General features: G+C 39.8%; 1 protein-coding gene across 1 annotated transcript; it reads left to right on the plus strand.

Moving 5' to 3' along the window:
• Positions 1–1100: 1100 nt before the first annotated feature.
• LOC145509301 (solute carrier family 7 member 13-like) lies at positions 1101–21417 on the plus strand. The gene is made up of 4 exons (XM_081497900.1): positions 1101–1785; positions 3935–4066; positions 12331–12692; positions 19858–21417. Exons 1-4 carry the CDS (start codon positions 1101–1103, stop codon positions 20149–20151), a joined length of 1473 nt encoding a protein of 490 aa, XP_081354026.1. The 3' UTR covers positions 20152–21417.
• Positions 21418–22572: the final 1155 nt, after the last annotated feature.

Here is a 22572-nt window from a genome sequence, read left to right on the forward strand (position 1 = left end):
AAAGACCCTGATGCTGGGAAAGATTGAGGGCAGGAGGAGAAGGGGATGACAGAGGATGAGTTGGTTGGATGGCATCACTGACTCAATGGATATGAGTTTGGGTAAACTCTGGGAATTGGTGATGGACAGGGAGGCCTGGCATGCTGCAGTCCATGGGGTTGCAGAGTCGGACATGACTGAGGGACTCAACTGAACTGAACTGAAAATAACCAAATGACAAAACTAACTTTTATAGATTCCCTAAAATATATTAGGTGGTGCTTCCCAGGTGGCTCAGTGGTAAAGAATCAGCCTCCCATGGAGGAGACGCAGGAGATGAGGATTCAATCCCTGGGTCAAGAAGATATCCTAAAGGAGGAAATGGCAACCCACTCTTGTATTCTTGCCTGGAAAGTCCCATGGACAGAGGAGCCTGGTAGGCAGCAGTCCAAAGGGTCATACATGGCTGAGCAGACATGCACACTATGTTAGGCATAGTACTAGGAGCTTTGTACTAGTATTTGCTTCATCAATAAATTACCTTATTTAATTCTGTTAAAGAAAAAATAAGATAAGGATTATCAGTCCCATTTTTCAAAATAAAAAAACCAAAAGGGACGTGGATTTTCTAGTAAGTGGCAGATGTGTGTGTGTGATTCAAACCAAGATCTGCTAACTAGGGGCAAACTTATGATTCAGACCTTGTATTTTTGACATTCTTTACAAACTTCCTTATGGTACAAACTTTTAAAGAATTACTTGTTTAAGGATCAAAATGAATGTGGTTACATATCCATAGAGGAAAACTGACCGGGACGTTTTCATCTCTTATTCCCAATTAGCTGTGTCTAACTTGTTTAATTGTGTTTAACTTTTTAAATACTTAACAGTAAAACATTTTAACCCTAATTTTAAGATCTCATAAACTTTAGTTTAATTAACTTTACAAGTTAATTTTTTTTTATTATGCTAAGTGCTGTGAGAAAGTCTTTTTGAAGAAGAGAAGAGGAGGGAACCAAAGCATTTAACTGTAAGAAGATTGGCTGAAGCCCCTCACCAGTGTCACAGAGTAAACAGTGAATTTATGTTAGCTTTGGACATTAAGTGTCAGACTTGAGAAAATGAAGATGCGAGAAAGTACTCAGCTTCAGCGGGTAATAGGCTATTTCCATGGGACAATTTTTTTATTCAGTATCATAATAGGTGCGGGAATATTTATTGCTCCTAAAGGGGTGTTAAAATACTCTTCCCTCAACGTTGGGGTGTCCCTAAGTATTTGGGCTGCTTGTGCTGTAGTGTCTATGCTGGCTGCCCTGAGTCACGCAGAGATGGGGACCACCTTCCCTAGAAGTGGAGCACAGTATTACTTCCTCAAAAGGTCTCTTGGACCCTTTATTGCTTTTTTCTACCTCTGGATCAACCTGTTTAGTACTCCCGCAGGAATTGCTGCACGCGGCTTGCTACTAGCAGGGTACATTACACAGCCTTTCTATCCTGGCTGTTTTGTTCCTGAGATACCCAAGAAATGTTTGGCACTGGCTATCTTGTGGTGCTTGGGAATTCTGAATGCTCGGGGAGTGAAGGAGGTGACGTGGTTTCAGACTGTCAGTACCGCTGTGAAAATGACAGTTCTCGGCTTCATCTCTGTAACTGGAATCGTGTTGTTGGTGAGAGGAAGAAGAGAGAACCTAGTCAGGTTTGAGAAAGTTTTCGATGCTGAAGTTCCGGATGCTTCACAGATTGCCGAAGCCTTCTTACAAGGATTATATGCATATTCTGGTTGGGGAGTCCTTGTCCGAATAGCAGGTAAAGTTATTATTTTTAAATTATAAAGAGCTCCACCAGGCTATAAACACACAAGCGTTAATCAACTTAATTCTAAGAAAGAAACACAACATTGTTTCACTCTGACGTGTGTCTCTCTTCTATCAGGTGAGTGGAAATGCACTAAACTCTCTACAAATGTGGTTTTCTAACTTTGGAAAGCAAAATATTTTCTAGGTGTTTACAAATTAAAACAAGTAACTGTAGAACTGATACAGCTTAAGGACTCAACAACAATTGCATTGTTTTACTGAACAAATATTTTAATAACAAAAGCTCATCAGAGAAAATATTTAAATGCAGAAAATATAAATTAAAATAAAGATTACCAATTATCTTGTATGTACACACAGGCAGGGGTCACACTTGTACACATACTCATTTTTTTACTTACAGCACATAGTGAGAATTCATAAATATTATTAAATATAAATGCTTTTAAATGAATACACAATATTCTATCATATGCAATTTGACCATTTTTTAAGCACCTCCCATTGTCAGATATCAGAATTTTTTCTAGTTTTTCACTTTAAAATTTTATAGTTATTGCTCTAGTCAGCATCCTTTTATATAAATCTTTGTGGATCTCTCATTGTTTTCTTAGGAAATAAAGTCTTGAAAAATCTTAGTAAAATTACTAAGTGAACCATACAAATATTTAGAAATGTCTTGAGAAATATTGCCAAATTGCATCCCAGAAAGGCTTTACAAATGTCTATCAGTGTGAATTAAAATGATGACACCTGAAATCATCAAACCTTTTTCACTCTTTAGTCACTTAAAGTTGTGAGAATAAAATTTCAGACCTCATTTTTTCTTCAATGTCTAGTGAGAGGGAAGAGTTTTGCAAATGCTGATGACCAATTTCTTCCTTGTAAGACAGGTAAATGGCTTTCTTGTTCAGTTGTTTTCATTCATCTGTCTGTCAGGTCTTAGTTGCGACCTGCAGGATCTTTTGTGGTGCATGGGCGCTCCAGCTGGGCATGTGGGCTCAGTAGTTAAGGCATGTGGACTTAGTTGCCCTGCAGCATGCGGGATCTTAGTTCCCTGGCAAGGATCAAACCCATGTTTCCTGCATTTCCAGGTGGATTCTTAACCGTTGGACCACCAGTGAAGTCTCTGTTGTTTGCCTTTTTTTTTTTTCCATTTTGTTCATAAGATTTTAAAAATTTCAGTCTTAAAGACTAGAAGTTTAATACCTACAAGTATTAAACTATCTATCTTTTAACTTTTCGTTATCGCCATACTTGAAAAGTCTTTCCCCATCTCAAGGTTTAGATAAATATGTATCTGAGCTTTTTTTCTCTAAATCTTTATCGTCTTTAAATTTTTCTTTTCAATACATGTGAATTATTTTGAGGGAGCTGCATACTGTAAGTTAAAAATTTTCCAAGTAGTTAAACATCTGTGTCAAATTGGTGTTGGCAATATACAGTCAAGTTTAATCTAAGATTTAGCTAGTCTAGAAACTTACTTAAGGAGTGAAAAGAGCAGGAGAATCTACCCTAATGTCCTAGACTGCTGTGACCAGATTAACAGATGAGCTATTCCAACCCTTCATTAACACAAACTTGTACTTCTATAGTGTTGGCCGAAAGGTAAGGGAATATTTGCTCCAGTCCTCCTGGCCTAGAATCCTGGTTTTCTGAGTTGTTTTCTCACCCAAAAAGCTTATGTTGGGCACATCAAAGATACAAGAGTAAAACCCAGAATTCAGCAAAATTCCATTGCTGCTAAAGTTAATACTTTGTCTAAACTTGGTAAATAAGCATTCAAAAAATGAACTCTTGGTGTGTGTGAAAGTGAAAGAAAGTGAAAGTGAAGTCGCTCAGTCGTGTCCGACTCTTTGCCACTCCATGGACTATGTAGCCTACCAGGCTCCTCAGTCCATGGAATTTTCTAGAAAAGAGTACTAGCGTGGGTTGCCATTTTCTTCTCAGGGGATCTTCCGGACCCAGGGATCGAACCCGCGTCTCCCGCATTGCGGGCAGACGCTTTACTGTCTGAGCCACCAGGGACGCTGTGTATAGTCGTGTCTATTTCTTTTAGTTATTGTATGTTATAATGAAGCTACTTCCAAAGATGGTCTGATCAGTCATTTTTTTCTGAGTGGCACTTCTTTTTGCAGGAGAGCTGAAAAACCCTAGTGAGAACATCCCCAAATGTGTGGTCACTGCCCTTACCCTTGTGGCGCTCATCTACTTACTGGTTAACGTTTCCTACCTCGCCGTCCTGACGCCAAAGGAAATCATGTCCTCAGGTATGGCTGCGTAGAACCAGAGGGAAGACACTGTTTCACTGTCCGGAATAGAGGGAGTTTGTAGTGTACAGTGGATCTTTTTGCATACTTTAAGAGAATTATGCTAATTTGGTTCATGTTTGGGTTATTTATTTAATTATTTATTTAAAGGTAGACGTTCAAAAGGTCAAGCAATTTCTTTAGAGCATGTAGTAAAGGGTAAGGTCTAGCAGCCAAAAATATGGAAAACATCAAGAAACGTAAAAGGAAAAAAAAGCAGAACACAACGGATAGAATAGAATAGAAAATATGAGAATACTTACCAAAGTCTCTTGAGATATACTTCATAAAGAGCAGATGGATGCTCTGGGTCAGCATTTGCCTCCAGGAAATATAACTCATACATTTTGTCTTCAGACATATCCCCAAAATCTATACAGAGCTTGAGTACTTAACTTTTCCTATTAGTGAAGTGGACATGAATCCTATATATATGTATATATATACTTTACACTTTCAGTTCTCAGAAAAATAAAAGAAAATCAGTAATAGGCTTTAATTGAAAAGAAGAAGAAGGCTTATCTTACATCCAAGCTTGATGCTCCTCAGTTATCTCAACTCTAAAATGACACTGCTTACAATATCCAAGACATGCATGCAACCTAGGTGTCCATCAACAGATGAATGGATAAAGAAGATGTAGTAAATAGATGGATAAATAGATACTGTGTGTGTGTGCTCAGTCAAGTCTGACTCTTTGTGAATCCATGGACTGTAGCCCCCCAGGTTCCTCTGTCCATGGAATTTTCCAGGCAACAATACTGCCATTTCTTACACCAGGGGATCTTCTCAACCCAGGGATTGAACGCGTGTCTCTTCTGCCTCCTGCACTGGCAGGCAGATTTTTTACCACTGTGCCACCTGAGAAGCCCCAGATAGACACTACACAGCCATAAAATAGAATGAGATATTGCCATTTGCAGTGACATGAATGGACGGGAGATTATCATACTGAGTCAAGTTAGTCAGACACAGAAAGGCAAATAGTGTATGATATCACTTATTTGTGGAATCTAAAAAACCACACAAATGAATTTATTTTACAAAACAGATAACAAACTCACAGGCACAGAAGACAAATCATGGTTACCAAAGGGGAAAGGGGGAAAGAATAAATTAGGGGTCCGGTGTTAACAGATACTCATCACTACACAAAAACAGAGAAACAACAAGGATTTACGGCATAGCTGAGGGAATGATATTCAGTATCTTATAATAACCTATAAGGGAAAAGAACCTGGAAAATATATATATATAACTGAACCACTTTGCTGTACATCAAAAAAGTAACACAATATTCTGAATCAACTAATATTGTAATTTTTTTAAAATGTAAAAAGTAAAATGAGAGTATATTATTTGTTCATTTCACGCATTAGTAGTAATAATGAGCGTGAAAATGTATGTGAAGGTACTCTAACAAAAACTGAAAGAATTCATTGCTAGCAGACTTACTGAAGGAAATTCTTCAGACTGAAAGAAAGTAACTTGGATCAAAAGGAAGGAAGAAAGATAACCAGAAATATTAAATATATGGGTAAATATAAAAGACTCCATATGTGTATATACACATTTTTTGAATTCTTTAAAAATACCTTAGATTATTTTAGATGATAACTCTGCAACTTAAATGTAGGCTTTATTAAATATATAAATATAACCTATATGACAATACTAGCACAAAGAAAACACAAGGAAGTGAGCTATAGTAGCGACATTGTCATATTTTACTGAAAGTAACTGGAAATTGGTTTTGATGAATTTAAAGGTGGATGCTGTAATTACCAGACCAACTACTAAGAAAATAACTCAACAAATCAACGGAGGAATTAAATGGCACATTAAGAATATCTCTTTAGGGAATTTCCTAGCAGTCCAGTGGTTAGGCATTTTCACTGCCAGGACTCAGGTTAGATTCCTGGTTAAGGAACTAAGATCCCACAAGGGGTATGGTATAGAAAAAGAAAAAACTATTTAACAATAAATAGATAAAATAAACAAGAAATAAATGATAAAATATAACAATAAATAAAATAAAAAATAGAAGAACAAAAATACATAAGACATAAAAACAAATAGCAAAGTGACATAGGTAAATATGACAATATCAATAATATTAAATGAAAGTATGCAAACACAACAATAAAAGGCCGAGATTGTCATACTGGATAAAATTATCAATCCAACTATATGCTGTCTATATGAGATACACTTTAGATTCAAAACACAATCAAGTATAAAGTAAAAGACTGGAAAAGTTTATCATGCAAACATTAACTGTAAGGAAACTAGAATAGTAATATTATTAAGACAAAATAACTTAAAGACTAAAAGATTACTAGAGACAAAGAAAGGTATTTTGTAATGATATTAATAAAATGATCACTACATGAAGAAGATATAACAATTATAAATGTATACACCTCTAAATAACACAGCCCCAGAATACATGAAGCCACACTAATGTAACTGAAAGGAAAAATAGACAATTCAGCAACTATAGTTGCAGATGTCAGTACATCACTCAATAACTAGATAGAAAACCCATAAAGATATAGAAGATCTGCACACCACTACCAATCAAACTGATCTAATTGACATTTATAGAACGCTCCACCAAACAGAAGCAGAATATGTATTTATTTCAAGCACTTATGGGACATTCCCTAGGATAGACATAATGTCAGGATATAAAACAAGTCTCAAAATATTTAATATTTCTATCATACAAAATATTTCCTTCAACAGCAATAGATACACAATAGAAACCAACAACAGAACGTAACTTGAGAAATCTCACATATTTGAAAATTAAACAACTCACTTCTAAATAACCCATGGGTCAAGGAAGAAATCACAAGACTCTCAACAACTATGACAAGTCTGAGATTTAACCCCCTCATAAGTTAGTCTGGCATAGTTTCATGGATGCTGGCAATGGAGACAAAGACAATTTAGTTTCCATATAATAGCAATAGCTAGAACGTCATTATTATGCTGTTCCCCAAACCCCAATTCCCAAAAGACAAAGCAAGGAAGGCCAAGTGATATGTCCACGTAACAGTAGAAGATCCTCAAGCTTAGGGAATTCAAATCTTTTATAAGTCTTCATTCAGAAGACAGGTCCCAGGAATGGCTCTAAAAGACAAAAGATCATTGTTGTCCTTCCATCCCCATATTTTTCAGTCTAGATATTCCCTTCTAAAACATCACAATTGCCGCTGTAAGAGGACTTAGCAAAGAGTGTCCTCAGCCAAGTGGTTATTATCTTTTTAATCTACGACCACATCAGTCCAAAAAGAGGATTCAGGTGTGTGAACCAAAACTGATTTTGAATCCTCTTGGCTTCTTTATGATCAAGTTGCTGCCCAGAGGCTATACCAACCAGGTAGATTGGGGTTGCTGTGTGAGGAAAAGAAGAAGCATAAAATCCAGTTATGATCAGGAAAGCCTCCTGAGTTTTCAAAATAGGAATATATAACTTCCTATGCTATTCTCCCTGACCGTCACTCAGGAAGCAGCCAAAAGTAGGTGATCACTCTCTGAGAGTGAAAGTGTTAGTCGCTCGGTCGAGTCCGACCCTTTGCAACCCCACAAACTGTAGCCCACCAGGCTCCTCTGTCCATGGGATTCACTAGGCAAGAATACTGGAGTGAGTTGCCATTTCCTTCTCCAGGGGATCTTCCCAACTTAGGGATCGAACCCAGGTCTCTTGCATTGCATGTAGATTCTTTACTGTCTGAGCCACCAGGGAAGATCACTCTCTAGGGATGGTTTTATTCAATGACCAAACTACCTGACCAAGGTGTGTGGGCCAGAAGAATGTGAGAGAGGTAGAGTCAGAAATATTTCTGGGTTTATTTTTGAGGAAGCCATCCAAACACCAAACAATATCAGATGCATTCAAAGGGTGTATATGAAAGATACATTGAATACCTTTGCCTTCAGCATGTTGATGTGCTTTTGTGATGTACAGTTGTCACATTTCAAATGGCCAAACACATAACACAGATTAGTTTCAAGGGCCACAGTGGTGTGGCCACAGAGGGATGATCAAATTGGAACAGCAATGCTGTAACCTGAAAAAGCGCCAGCAGCTATGAGCTGTCATCCCAAGAGAGGGTCAAAGGTGCAATGTAGTCAATTTGCCAGAAGTGAGCAGGGATAATATCTTGTGCAAGCGGCCCCCCTCACTGTGAACAAATGGTCAAATCTTGGCAGAAGTCACAATGTAACATTTGGTGTTAGCCTCTGTAGCAAAAATATGGAGTCCTTTTTCTTATGTCCAATATATCATAGTCAATGTGTTGCCATGTCTAGAAAGCTGATGGATTCAGACATTGTCATGGCAATCTGAATAGTTCAGTATCAATCAACAGTTTTATTCCAATTATTCTCATCAGAGAATGGGCTCCATGGACAGAACTTAAGGCTATTCTCATAGCTCTGGCCAATTCCCCTCTTGACGAACTATGCTTGTATTTCTAATGACATGAACTGTTGTCAATGGCCTGGGTGTTTTGTCCGTCACTTGGAAAACCACAGGCTGGCAGACTAAAGACACCCCTCTCCAGGGCCATAAGCTATAGAAAAAAATCAAGGCTGCTGATTGAATAATCTGATTTTGATCACCAGATACTGAGTAGAATATCCTTGTCTGTTTTCCATTTTGCATAGCTGGTGCTGAGGCTAGCAGCTATAGCAGCCTGGCGGGCACCATAGGGTTTCAGCTTAGCTAAACTGTCAGTGGACCATGACCAGATATTTACAGGGACCCTTGTGAACAGAGGGCCCTGCTGAACCAGCAACTCTGCTTCAGTCAGCAAACTGGGATGTAATTTGCACTTTTTCAGGCAAAACCAAGAAGCCACTGGGCCAGGCTAGCTGTGTTCTTGAATACACCATTTCCACTTGTTAAGAGAGATTTGTTGGGCTCTTCATACCTTTTCAATAATTGAATTCAATTTGATTCATCCCAAAATGAGATTATCAGGCTGGAAAGTCATAAGGCCTCCATGAGTCAGGTGTTCAGTTTTACAATATCCCAGGGCTACTTGCTAAGCTAATATTATTTTTTCAAAAGGAATTTACCTGATAGTTGTATCAAGGAAGAAACAAGTAAAAAACTTCAAGGGCCACCTCCAGCTATAAGGTGCCTCTCTTTGCTGTGAAATGCAGTAAAAAAAAAAGGGGGCTTCCCTGGTGGCTCAGACAGTAAAGAATCTGCCTGCAATGCAGAAGACCATCATCAGTCACAGAGACTTCTAAGTCAAAGCAGTAATTATGGTTGTGGATCCCCACTGGTAGAAAGTGTGCCACGGCTTGCTGGACAGCTTTTAATACAGTCCGTTGATTTGATCCTCCAGTTAAAGGACATTGATCTGTGAATTAGCTGATATGGAAGACCAAGCAGAATCCCAAGTGAGACGCATACTAACTATAACACACGAAGAATTCATAAAGTGCTGGGTCTTCTTTTAGTGGTAGGGAACCAGACACAATTTTTTTTGACTACCAGAGGGACTAAGTGTTGCAAATTTACCTACATGTTTCCAAGGAAACTTCCGTGGCAAGCAGTACCCTCCATTTTACTGGGGTTGATCAGCCTGTTGGTAGAAGTGTAATAATACCAATTCAGATCTTTTTAGACTGAGGCTTTTAACTTATCAACCAACTGATCACGAACAATATAGTGTAAATTTTGGATCTCGGATGGCAGAGGCACTCTTGAAAAATCCTGAAGACCAGCTGGAGGCAAATAGCCGGGGAGTTTAGGAATCCTAGTGGAGTACTGTGAAAGCATACTGACGGCCTTGCCACATGGATGTGAATTAGTCTTGGTCTTCAGGGGCAAGTGAATAGAAAAGAAGTGCTGGCAATGTTTGAGACAGGATATCAACTGGCATCCATCTATACGTTGTCTCCATTACAGTCCCAGTGTCGGGAACAACCACAGCTGGGGCTGGAGGACAACAAGAGATCACTTAGTAACAATCCCCTGTAAACCTCCAGCTCCGAGTAGCTTTTGTCATTGGTCGCATCATAGTTAGATGGAGATATTGCATCTTTTACCACCACCATCACTGCCTTTAAGTTTTCCATCAGGTCTGTGATCTTTCTCCCACTGAGATTCGACACTGTTTGTTGAACCACACCAGGAGGAAGGAAGGAGAGGGGTTTCGGAGGAACTCACATGTTCCACTAGTGCTCTCCACACACACCTCTACCTGAAATATCAACACCAACAAATAGCCAACAGGGGAAGCCATGAAACTGTAACACTTTGAGTGGGCCCAAAGGGCTTTATTCACAAAGGAACTTCTGTGGGGAGAGGGCTTCTCTTCTGCACTGTGAATTCAACCCAGATCCCTCTTAGCTGAATCTACCTTTCACTCCACAGTCCTGGGCTTGTTGATGACTTGGAAACCCATATCTAAGAGCCGTCATAAAGATTTCCAGCCACTTCGATGGGTATAGCCTTTGGGGTAGGGAGACCTCAGTCACACCTCTAGTCATCTTTATCCTCATCCAGAGGTTGAGGAGGAGAAGGGGAGAGGCCATGGAAAAGAGAGTGCCTTTGTGCCACTGAGTACTTTTTATTACTCTTGAGTTAACAGAACTGCCTCCAGAAGACATAAAATATCTGAATAGATCTATATTAAAAAAAAAATTGAGTTAATAATCTAAAATCTTCCCACGAATCAAATCCCAGTCCCTACAGACTGGTTCCAAATAGGAAAAGGAGTATGTCAAGGCTATATATTGTCACCCTGCTTATTTAACTTATATGCAGAGTACATCATGAGAAACGCTGGGCTGGAGGAAGTACAAGCTGGAATCAAGATTGCTGGGAGAAATATCAATAACCTCAGATATGCAGATGACACCACCCTTATGGCAGAAAGTGAAGAAGAACTAAAGCGCCTCTTGATGAAAGTGAAAGAGGAGAGTGAAAAAGTTGGCTTAAAGCTCAACATTCAGAAAACTAAGATCACAGCATCCGGTCCCATCACTTCATGGTAAATAGATGGGGAAACAGTAGCTGACTTTATTTTGGGGGGCTCCAAAATCACTGCAGATGGTGATTGCAGCCATGAAATTAAAAGACACTTACTCCTTGGGAGGAAAGTTATGACTAATCTAGACAGCATATTAAAAAGCAGAGACATTACTTTGTCAACAAAGGTCCATCTAGTCAAGCCTATAGTTTTTCCAGTAGTCATGTATGGATGTGAAAGTTGGACTATAAAGAAAGCTGAGTGCAGAACAATTGATGCTTTTGAACTGTGGTGTTGGAGAAGAGTCTTGAGAGTTCCTTGGACTGCAAGGAGATCCAACCAGTCCATCCTAAAGGAAATCAGTCCTGGGTGTTCATTGGAAGGTCTGATTTTGAACCTGAAACTCCAATACTTTGGCCACCTGATGCGAAGAGCTGACTCATTTGAAAAGACCCTGATGCTGGGAAAGATTGAAGGCAGGAGGAGAAGGGGACGACAGAGGATGAGATGGCTGGATGGCATCACCAACTCAATGGACATGGGTTTGGGTGGACTCCGGGAGTTGGTGATGGACAGGGAGGCCTGGTGTGCTGCGGTCCATGGGGTCGCAAAGAGTCGGACACGACTGAGTGACTGAACTGAACTGAACTGAGTAGCTTCACTGCTGAATTGCATTTAAGAAAGCAATAATACCACTCCTAAACAAACTCTTTCAGAAAATGGAAGAGGGGACACATCCAAACTTATTTTATAGAACCAGTATTCCTGTGATACCAAAGCCAGAAAATTTCTTCACACAAAGAAAGAAATTACATCCACATGTTACATACAACATGTATTGTTCCATGAACTACAATGTAACACAATTCTTAAAAACACTGGTAAACTGAGTCTAGCAACACATAAAAAGAAGCATACACCATGAACAAGTGAGGTTTATCATTGGTTGGTTTAGCATCCCCAAAGCAATTAATATTTTACTATATTAATATAACAGACAAAAATCACAATCTCTTATAATATTAAGAGAGTCATAAAATGCATTTGACAAAATCCAAGAGTCATTCGTGATTTTTAGAAAACTTTGGCAGTTTCAACCTACTACTTACACCAGTCCTTTGTCTTTGCTACAATTATAATTTAATATTTTCTAAGCTAATTAAAAATACTATACAGTATAAATATTACACCAGTTGCATAATTAGTGGCTTCTGTACTTTTTTACAGATGCTGTTGCTGTCACTTGGATGGATAGAGTAATCCCTTCCATGCAATGGGCTATTTCACTTGGTGTCTCTTCCTCAATAGTTAGCTCCCTCAACTGTACTGTATTTTCAACATCAAGGTTATGGTATATGGCAAGCCAGGAGGGTCAGCTACCTTTGATCCTCTCAACTTTGAATATTCACTCTTGTCCAGTTGCAGCTGTGATTCAGATGCTCATCTTTGCCTCCATTTTAATTATTCCCTCAGACTTAATACTTTTAATAAATTATGTGGGATTCACAGACTGGATTCAACTTGGGCTAATGATGATGGGCTTGCTTAAACTGAGATTCCAGGAGCCCAACCTATCCAGACCTTATAAGGTAAGTCAAACCAGGAAAAAAAAATCCTATATCTTTTTAAAGAGCATTTTGTACTTTTAATACTTTTTTCTTATATCTACATGAAAAATCTTTCTAACCCACTGTGACCCCATTTTAGGAACATCTGAGAATAGATTTTATATTTAGGATATTCTACTGTATTACAACTAGTGAGATTTGAGTCAAGAAGGACCATATGTGAGATGCATAAGGTCTGTACTCTGTCTCAGTGTATGAAACTGACCAGTGTCCAGGGCCAATGATTATTTGAGTGTCCTCTTAATGGTACTACCTTATATTACCTTGTAGGCTTGCCTAAGGCTTTTCAGGCTTATCAATTTAAATGTCTGTCAATGTATAAGTCTCCAGAAGCATGTTGGGCACCTACCGACCTGGGGAGTTCATCTTTCAGTGTCCTATCTCTTTACCTTTTCATACTGTTCATGGGGTTCTCAAGGCAAGAATACTGAAGTGGTTTGCCATTCCCTTGGGCAGTGGAACACATTCTGTCAGACCTCTCCACCATGACCCGTTCATCTTGGGTGGCCCCACATGGCATGGCTTAGTCTCGTTGAGCTAGACAAGGCTGTGGTCCGTGTGATCAGATTGGCTAGTTGTCTGTGATTGTGGTTTCAGTCTGTCTGCCCTCTGATTCCCTCTCCAGTGCCTATCGTCCTACTTGGGTTTCTCTTACCTTGGACGTAGGGTATCTCTTCACAGCTTCTCCAGCAAAGCACAGTCACTGTTCCTTACCTTGGACCTGGGGTAGCTCTCCTCGGCTGCTGCCCCTGACCTTAGACATGGGGTAGCTCCTCTCAGCCGCCACTCCTGACATTGGATGTGGGGTAGCTCCTCTCAGCCATGCTACTCAACGTACTACTGGAGATCAGTGGAGAAATAACTCCAGAAAGAATGAAGGGATGGAGCCAAAGCAAAAACAACACCCAATATTGTGGATGGGACTGGTGATAGAAGCAAGGTTCGATGCTGTAAAGACCAATATTGCATAGGACCCTGAAATGTTAAGTCCATGAATCAAGGCAAATTGCAAGTGGTCAAACAGGAGATGACAAGAGTGAACATCGACATTCTAGTAATCAGCAAACTAAGATGGACTAGAATGGGTGAACTGAACTCAGGTGACCATTATATCTACTACTGTGGACAGGAACCCCTTAGAAGAAATGGAGTAGCCATCATGGTCAACAAAAGAGTCCAAAATGCAGTACTTGGATGCAATCTCAAAAACGACAGAATGATCGCTGTTCATTTCCAAGGCAAACCATTCAATATCACAATAATCCAAGTCTATGCCCTGACCAGTAATGATGAAGAAGCTGAAGTTGAACATTTCTATGAAGACCTACAAGACCTTCTAGAATTAACACCCAATAAAGATGTCTTTTTCATTATAGGGGACTGGAATGCAAAAGTAGGAAGGCAAGAAACACCTGAAATAATGGGCAAATTTGGCCTTGGAGTACAGAATGAAGTGGGACAAAAGCTAATAGAGTTCTGCCAAGAGAACACACTGGTCATAGCAAACATCCTCTTCCAACAACACAAGAGAAGACTCTACACGTGGACATCACCAGATGGTTGACACCAAAATCAGATTGATTATATTCTTTGCAGCCAAAGATGGAGAAGCTCTATACAGTCAGCAAAAACAAGACCAGGAGCAGACTGTGGCTCAGATCATGAACTCCTTATTGCCAAATTCAGACTGAAATTGAAGAAAGTGGAGAAAACCACTAGACCATTCAGGTATGACCTAAATCAAATCCCTTATGACTATACAGTGGAAGTGACAAATAGATTTAAGGGACTAGATCTGATAGACAGAGTGCCTGATGAACCACAGACGGAGGTTCATGACATTGTATAGGAGACAGGAATCAAGACCGTCCCCAAGAAAAAGAAATGCAAAAAAGAAAAATGGCTGTCTGAGGAGGCCTTACAAATAGCTGTGAAAATAAGGGAAGTGAAAAGCAAAGGAGAAAAGGAAAGATATTCCCATCTGAATGCAGAGTTCCAAAGAATAGCAAGGAGAGATAAGAAAGCCTTCCTCAGCGATCATTGCAAAGAAATAGAGGAAAACAATAGAAAAGGAAAGACTAGAGATCTCTTCAAGAAAGCTAGAGATACCAAGGGAATATTTCATGCAAAGATGGGCTCAATAAAGGACAGAAATGGTAGGGACCTAACAGAAGCAGAAGATATTAAGAAGAGGTGGCAAGAATACACAGAAGGACTGTACAAAAAAAGATCTTCACAACCCAGATAATCACAATGGCATGATCACTAACTAGAGCCAGACATCCTGGAATGTGAAGTCAAATGGGCCTTAGGAAGCATCACTACGAACAAAGCTAGTGGAGGTGATGGAATTCCAGTTGAGCTATTTCAAATCCTGAAAGATGATGCTGTGAAAGTGCTGCACTCAATATGCCAGCTAATTTGGAAAATTCAGCAGTGGCCACAGGACTGGAAAAGGTAAGTTTTCATTCCCAAAGCATGCTCAAACTACCACACAATTACACTCATCTCACATGCTAGTAAAGTAACGCTTAAAATTCTCCAAGCCAGGCTTCAGCAACAGGTGAACAGTGAACTTCCAGATGTTCAAGCTGGTTTTAGAAAAGGCAGAGGAACCAGAGATCAAATTGCCAACATCCAATGGATCAGAGTTCCAGAAAAACATCAATTTCTGCTTTATTGACTATGCCAAAGCCTTTGACTGTGTGGATCACAATAAACTCTGGAAAATTCTGAAAGAGATGGGAATACCAGACCACCTGACCTGCCTCTTGAGAAACCTGTATGCAGATCAGGAAGCAACAGTTAGAACTGGACATGGAATAACAGACTGGTTCCAAATAGGAAAAGGAGTACGTCAAGGCTATATGTTGTCACCCTGCTTATTTAACTTATATGCAGAGTACATCATGAGAAATGCTGGGCTGGAAGAAGCACAAGCTGGAATCAAGTTTGCCGGGGGAAATATCAATAACCTCAGATATGCAGATGGCACCACCCTTATGGCAGAAAGTGAAGAACAACTAAAGAGCGTCTTGATGAAATTGAAAGAGGAGAGAGAAAAAGTTGGCTTAAAGCTCAACATTCAGAAAACTAAGATCATGGCATCTGGTCCCATCACTTCATGGCAAATAGATGGGGAAACAGTGACAAACTTTATTTTTGGGGGCTCCAAAATCACTGCAGATTGTGATTGCAGCCATGAAATTAAAAGACGCTTACTTCTTAGAAGGAAAGTTTTGACCAACCTAGACAGCATATTGAAAAGCAGAGACATCACTTTGTCAACAAAGGTCCGTCTAGTCAAAGCTATGGTTTTTCTAGTAGTCATGAACGGATGTGAGAGTTGGACTATAAGAAAGCTAAGCACAGAAGAATTGATGCTTTTGAATTGTGGTGTTGGAGAAGAGTCTTGAGAGTTCCTTGGACTGCAAGGAGATCCAACCAGTCCATCCTGAAGGAAATCAGTCCTGAATATTCATTGGAAGGACTGATGCTCAAGCTGAAACTCCAATACTTTGGCCACTTGGTGTGAAGAGCAGACTCACTGCCAAAGACCCTGATGCTCGGAAAGATTGAGGGCAAGAGGAGAAGGAGATGGCAGAGAATGAGATGGCTGGATGGCATCACCAACTCAATGGACATGGGTTTGGGTAAACTCCGAGAGTTGGTGATGGACAAGGAGGCCTGGTGTGCTGCGGTTCATGGGGTCACAAAGAGTCAGACACGACTGAGCGACTGAACTGAACTGAACGTATAAGTGTCCAGCTTTTACGGCCAATACAGAAAAGCTACCCTCTAGGTATTTGTGAGGTAGTATAATTGCAAACTCATTCATCTTTTAAAATCTCACGTCAGAGACAGAATATCTATGAATGACTGACTGAGGGATAAGTACTCTATTGATACCTCAAACTACCAAAACCTCGATTTAGGTCAACTGCATTTGAAATCTTTCATAGAAGCTTATGGAAATTTTTTTTCTTCTAATTGTCTACTATAACCCATCCATCTATATTGTGGATTTAACCAATATTCTGTATAACCAAACAACCCCCAGCAACACATTCCTATACTTATTGCAAAGACAGTAAGTGGTTTATTTTTACATTATGCTACTCTCTATATTAGAGCCACCAAAGAAAGTTACTTCTAATATTTATATCAGAAATACTTGGGTTTCTAGGCAGATTATTTAGTTTTCTTTACAGATCCTGATACCAAAAATCAGGATACACTGGTATCCACTGGTATCAACCAGAATCTTGGAGACAGAGTTTGGGTGAAGTAGAATAGAGTAGCTGTATTGCTTTGCCAGGCAAAGGGGGCCACAGTGGGCTAATGCCCTCAAGACTGTGTCCCAACCTGATGTCAGGAGAACTGTGAGGAGTCTTCTAGTCAGGGTCAGGGTTGCTGATAAGGGTCAGGGGACCTGCAGGGCCTGCCTTCCTTCAATCCAAATATCCTCTGACATCTGGGGCTTTCATAATGACTTTCTCTCTAAGGCTCTCTCTCTGGAATGAAGAATGCTTCATCAAGCAGTTAAAAATCTTCCATCTGGTGGTGGTTTTAGTTCTGCAGAAGTCAAAGTTATTGCTATGCATATCCGTCAAGGGGAAGCCCGGCCCCGCCCCGGCGCAGCCCTCTCGAGTCCCAACGGCTTCTCCCTTGTCTCGGCATCCCCTGGCCTCCCTGACTATCAGCTGTTTGAACTGTCCTTTGGAACTCAGGGAAGGTCATGGAGGCTGAATGAAGCCTATTTCCTACAAATAAGGAATGGGGGACACAGAAAGGCTTTTGTACCCAGGAGTCCCACGGGGTCTTGCTCAGCTTAAGTACTTAGGCTGTAAGACCATGCTTCCCTTCTCATGCAGGCTGCTAGAACGCTCCAAGCTGAGTCAGTGGTTACTCACTTAGTCCGTTAAAAGGCTGACGGCACGCGTGTCTTGCTATATCACCTTTTATTGTTAGGCCTATAAGTCATTTTTAATAAGGGTAGGTTTCAAATAATCGTTGTTTTACCAATGAATCATATTCTAAATAAATCAATGGGCCTCTTTTATTATGGACTTTGTATAAGGTAAAAGGATGTAGCGGAATACCCGCGGAAATACCTCAGCAGTACACAAAGTTGCGGGGTCGACTAGAAGGTTAAAAAAGAAAACTAACACAGTTTAATAATTTAGACTTTTAAAGTCTACTGTGAAAAAGAATCACATTTGGGTTTCTTGTATAAATTCATATTTCTAGACATCACCCCTGGGGATTCTAATGCTTAGGGTGAGGACCAGAAATCCACATTTCAAAATTGAAAAGAAAGAAAGATAATGATAATCTTACATCTGAGTCACTTAATGATCCAATAAATACTGAAGCAACTACTAAGGAACTACTATGTGGAAGACACTAGTCTAAACACTTTAAAGATAGATGGATAAATTGCCCATTAATAATGCATCAATAACTTCCTAGTCTAACAGGAGAGAGAAGAGTTACACAAAATACAGTAATAGGAAAGAATCAACAGCATTTAGCTAAGCATTTTACTGTTTGCAATTACTACTCTTTAATTATATATAAATGTGCATGTTTGTGTATTCTTTAACTATCCAAATTAAGATACACAAATTTGAAAGATATACATTGTTAAGATCCATGTTAAGGTAAAAGTGAAGATCAGAGAAAATGAATCCAACCCTGTGGTCCTTTTACAATAAAAACGTTCCCCAAAGGAATTATATATAGGTTCAGTTCAGTTCAGTCGCTCAGTCGTGTCCAACTCTTTGCAACCCCATGGACTGCAGCACCCCAGGCCTCCCTGTCCATCACCAACTCCCAGAGTTTACTCAAACTCGTGTCATGAGTTACTCAAACTCACTGAGTCGGTGATACATTCCAACCATCTCATCCTCTGTCATCCCCTTCTCCTCCCTCCTTCAATCTTTCCCAGCATCAGGGTCTTTTCCAGTGAGTCAGTTCTTCACATCAGGTGGCCAAAGTATTGGAGTTTCAGCTTGAGCATCAGTCCTTCCAATGAATATTTAGGATGATTTCCTTTAGGATAGACTGGTTGGATCTCCTTGCAGTCCAAGGGACTTGCAAGAGTCTTCTCCAACACCACAGTTCAAAAGCATCAGTTCTTCAGTGCTCAGCTTTCTTATAGTCCAACTCTCACATCCATCCATGACCACTGGAAAAACCATAGCTTTGACTAGATGGACCTTTGTTGACAAAGTGATGTCTCTGCTTTTTAATATGCTGTTTAGGTTGGTCATAACCTTCCTTCCAGGGAGCAAGCGTCTTTTGATTTCATGGCTGCAGTCACCATCTGCAGTGATTTTGGAGCCCAAAAAAATAAAGTCCGTCATATTAGGTTATATATAGGTTGTGTATGACGTCCTTATGAATAATATTAGATTGAGGTACAAAAAATATTAATTTTGATATTGTTTGACAATAAAAAGTTAGAAAAAATTTATAATGAAAAAATGCTTTATGGTAATAGTATAGAATGTTTCCATACTAAGATCTGAATGGGACTTCCCTGGTGGTCCAGTAGTTAAGAATCTGCCTGCCAATGCAGAGGACACAGGTTCGATACCTGGTCCAGGAAGATTCCATATGCCACAAGGCAACTAAGCCTGTGTGCCAGAGCCCATGAGCTGTACCACCAGCTGGTGTGCCAGACCCCACGAGCTGTAACACCAGCCTGTGTGCCAGAGCCAGTGCCCCGCAACAGGAGAAGTCTCCACACACTGCAACTCGACAGTAGCCCCTATTCACCAGAACTAGAAAGGTCTTGCATGCAGTGACGGAGACCCACACAGCCAAAATAAATAAAGAGGGCTAAACGGACAAATGGCATGGGCTTATGAAAAAATCAAAGGGAGAGCGAAACATTGAAATTATTAGGAAAAATCTTTCACTTCTGCGATTTCACACTCTGAGGAGGTCCCCAGCAGGTTGTTTTCTCTTATATAAAACTAAGGAAGACCTGGTAAATATTTTTTTTTATCAGAAACCAACTTCCTCCATATTAAACAAATGTTTGTATATAAAATATTTTACATTATTATTTGTAATAACTTCCAAGTCCACTCTAATACAAATTTATGTTTGTCCTCAGGTACGTTTGCCATTTGTATTTGGAACCACGGCCATGTCTTTGTTCTTGGTTTTGACACTCATCATCAAGTCTCCTCAGATGTACCACATCTACGTTATTCTTTTTATCCTCAGCGGACTTTTGTTTTATTTGCCTTTTGTGCGTTTTAATTTGGGTTCTACATATTTCAACAAGATAACTTGCTTTTTACAGTTACTACTAAATGTTTCACCTACTGATGACTCTGATGAATATATTTCAGCAGGAGAAAATGTACAGAAAAATTCACCTGCAACTGCAACCAAAAAAGAATAAATAAATTATGCATATTTGGCAAATTATTGACTTATTAAAAGCATCTTTCTCTTTCGACTAGAATATTCCTAATACATATATATATACATATTCTTTATGTATATGTATACACATGCCACATATGTAACACACAACCCGCACAAAATACTTAATGTCCAGAACTTTAACACTTTAACTCTTGTTGTTTGTAACCGAAACCTTACTTCTCCAGTAAAGCATGCTGATTCCCAGTTTCCCAAGACTGTAGTAGATGTCCCTCTTTGTGCACTAATGCTTCTGAGTTTATTATTAACATGTCATAGTCCACACTCTTTTTTAATTGTCTACTTACTTTTTCCCTAAAGACAGTGAGCTCCCCAAAGGTAGGGATTATTCCTTAGCCATTTAAAAAATTTTTAATTACCTTCACTTATTTAAATTTATATACTCTTTCCCTAAGACACTGTGTGCATAAAAATAGACAATCTATAAAATAAATATCTGAATGCACAGGCAAGTGAGTGAATAAGTGAATGGACTGTCAGTACACATCCCTTTAAACAGCACCTCCCTTGATATCCTGTCTCAGTTTGGGTTCTTGGCAGCACCTTAGAAGTAGTCCATTAATGATTACAGGTCTACATTTCAGCATGACTGAGGCTGGAATGCTATATAGAGATAGTATCAAAGAAGAGTTTAACTAGTTCTTACCAAATATTTATTCTCTTTCACCTCCTAACTGACTTCTCTGAAACTGCTTTTGTCAATATGACCCTACCAGTGTCAACATAAATGTACCCATTTGTATTTATCACAATGGCTACTGGGGACCTGACATCACTATTCGAAACATCACTGCAAACCATTTTTCGTGCTAGTATTGAAAGGATTAATACAAAATGAAAATCAAATCCCAGAGAGGGCAAATAGGTATCAGAGAACCTAGGCTGAGAAAAAAAGAAAAAAAACCCCTATGGGTAATTGAGGACAAAACTAGGTGTAGCACATATACTAGCTTACCACAGGGATGTGTGAGGACCTCGTGAACACTGAATAAGACAGAGCCCCTCTCTTCCATTCAATTTTGTCTCAGTGAGGTTTTTGACAAAATGTGTCTGGCAAAGAAACTTACAAATAGCAGGTATCTGAATGGTGTGTAGTCTATAATTTGTTTGAAAGTTGATTCAAATGTTCTAGAATATAGGCCTTTGAGTTTAAACTTTGACATTTTATATTAATAACTAGGGAGTCTGGTTTGTAGGACACAAGTCAAAGGAAAACATCACGAATGACAGCTTCTGCAGACTCAAGATAACTTATAGGCACAAGGCTAGTAGACTACAGGTGGTCACGCAGACTCAGGAGAGCCAGGAAGGTGTGTCTGGCTGTGAGGAGGACAAGTGGGCTGGAAGCACTGAGGGCGCCACTCTAGGAGAGACTCCTGACGGACTGCCACCTAGCGTTTCCACAGGGAGGCTGGGAAAGAGTAGAGATTCGACTGTGTAGAAAGACTCTCAGCTTAGCAGTTAAGGTGTCAATTCAGCAGGCATGAGCAAATACAGATTAGTAGTAACTACAGCTAGTTTATTGCTCCTCACTCCCAGGTCCCATTGCTTATTAAAAAGACGAAGCTGTTTATGGCTGGTATGGCATTAAATGTCCAAAAGAGGCATTTTCTCTTTTAAATTTTCCTTTGTTGTTCAGTCGCTCAGTCATGTCTGACTCTGTGACCCCATGGACTGCAGCACAACGGCCTTCCCTGTCCTCCACTGCCTCCCAGAGGTTTGCACAAATTCACGTCCATTGAGTTGATGATGCCATTCAACCATCTAACCCTCTGTCTTCCCCTTCTCCTCCTGCCCACAGTCTTTCCCAGCATCAGGGTCTTTTCCGCCAGCTCTTTGCATCAGGTGACCAAAGCATTGAAGCTGCCTTTAAACTGCCTTTAAAGAGGCACTTCCTAGGTTTGTGAAATGTTTCTGATCAAAGCCTTTCATCCCACCCACAAAGAGCCAGCTCATCCTTTCCATGGAGTAGTATCCAAAGTCATCCTCAATTAGGACAAGTGAAAATCCCCAGCCGCAGGCAAGGCATGAAAACAAAGACAAAATAGTGATCATGACATGAATAGCTCATTTATAGGTAACATTTGCAGTCTCACAGCACAGAAGAGGAATTCATTATGGCCTTTCCAGAATTTCTAGGTAACTATTTCTAGAGGAAATAGTCACTAAGGAGTCTATCCTTAATAAACTTGTTATTTCTTGTCTTTTTGATGATAGCCATTCTGACAGGTATGAGAGAATACCTCATTGTAGATTGATTTGAAAACAAACCATTTTCCAGTGCAGGAACCCAGCAGTAATGAGCTCCTCTGGATGCTCCACACACCATAAGCAGCCTCATAATTCCCAAGTTTGTCTTGCATGGACGACTTACTGT

Source organism: Giraffa tippelskirchi, chromosome 6 (genome assembly GCF_054371585.1).
Source record: "Giraffa tippelskirchi isolate mGirTip1 chromosome 6, T2T-mGirTip1v1.2.pri, whole genome shotgun sequence".
NCBI lineage: Eukaryota > Metazoa > Chordata > Mammalia > Artiodactyla > Giraffidae > Giraffa > Giraffa tippelskirchi.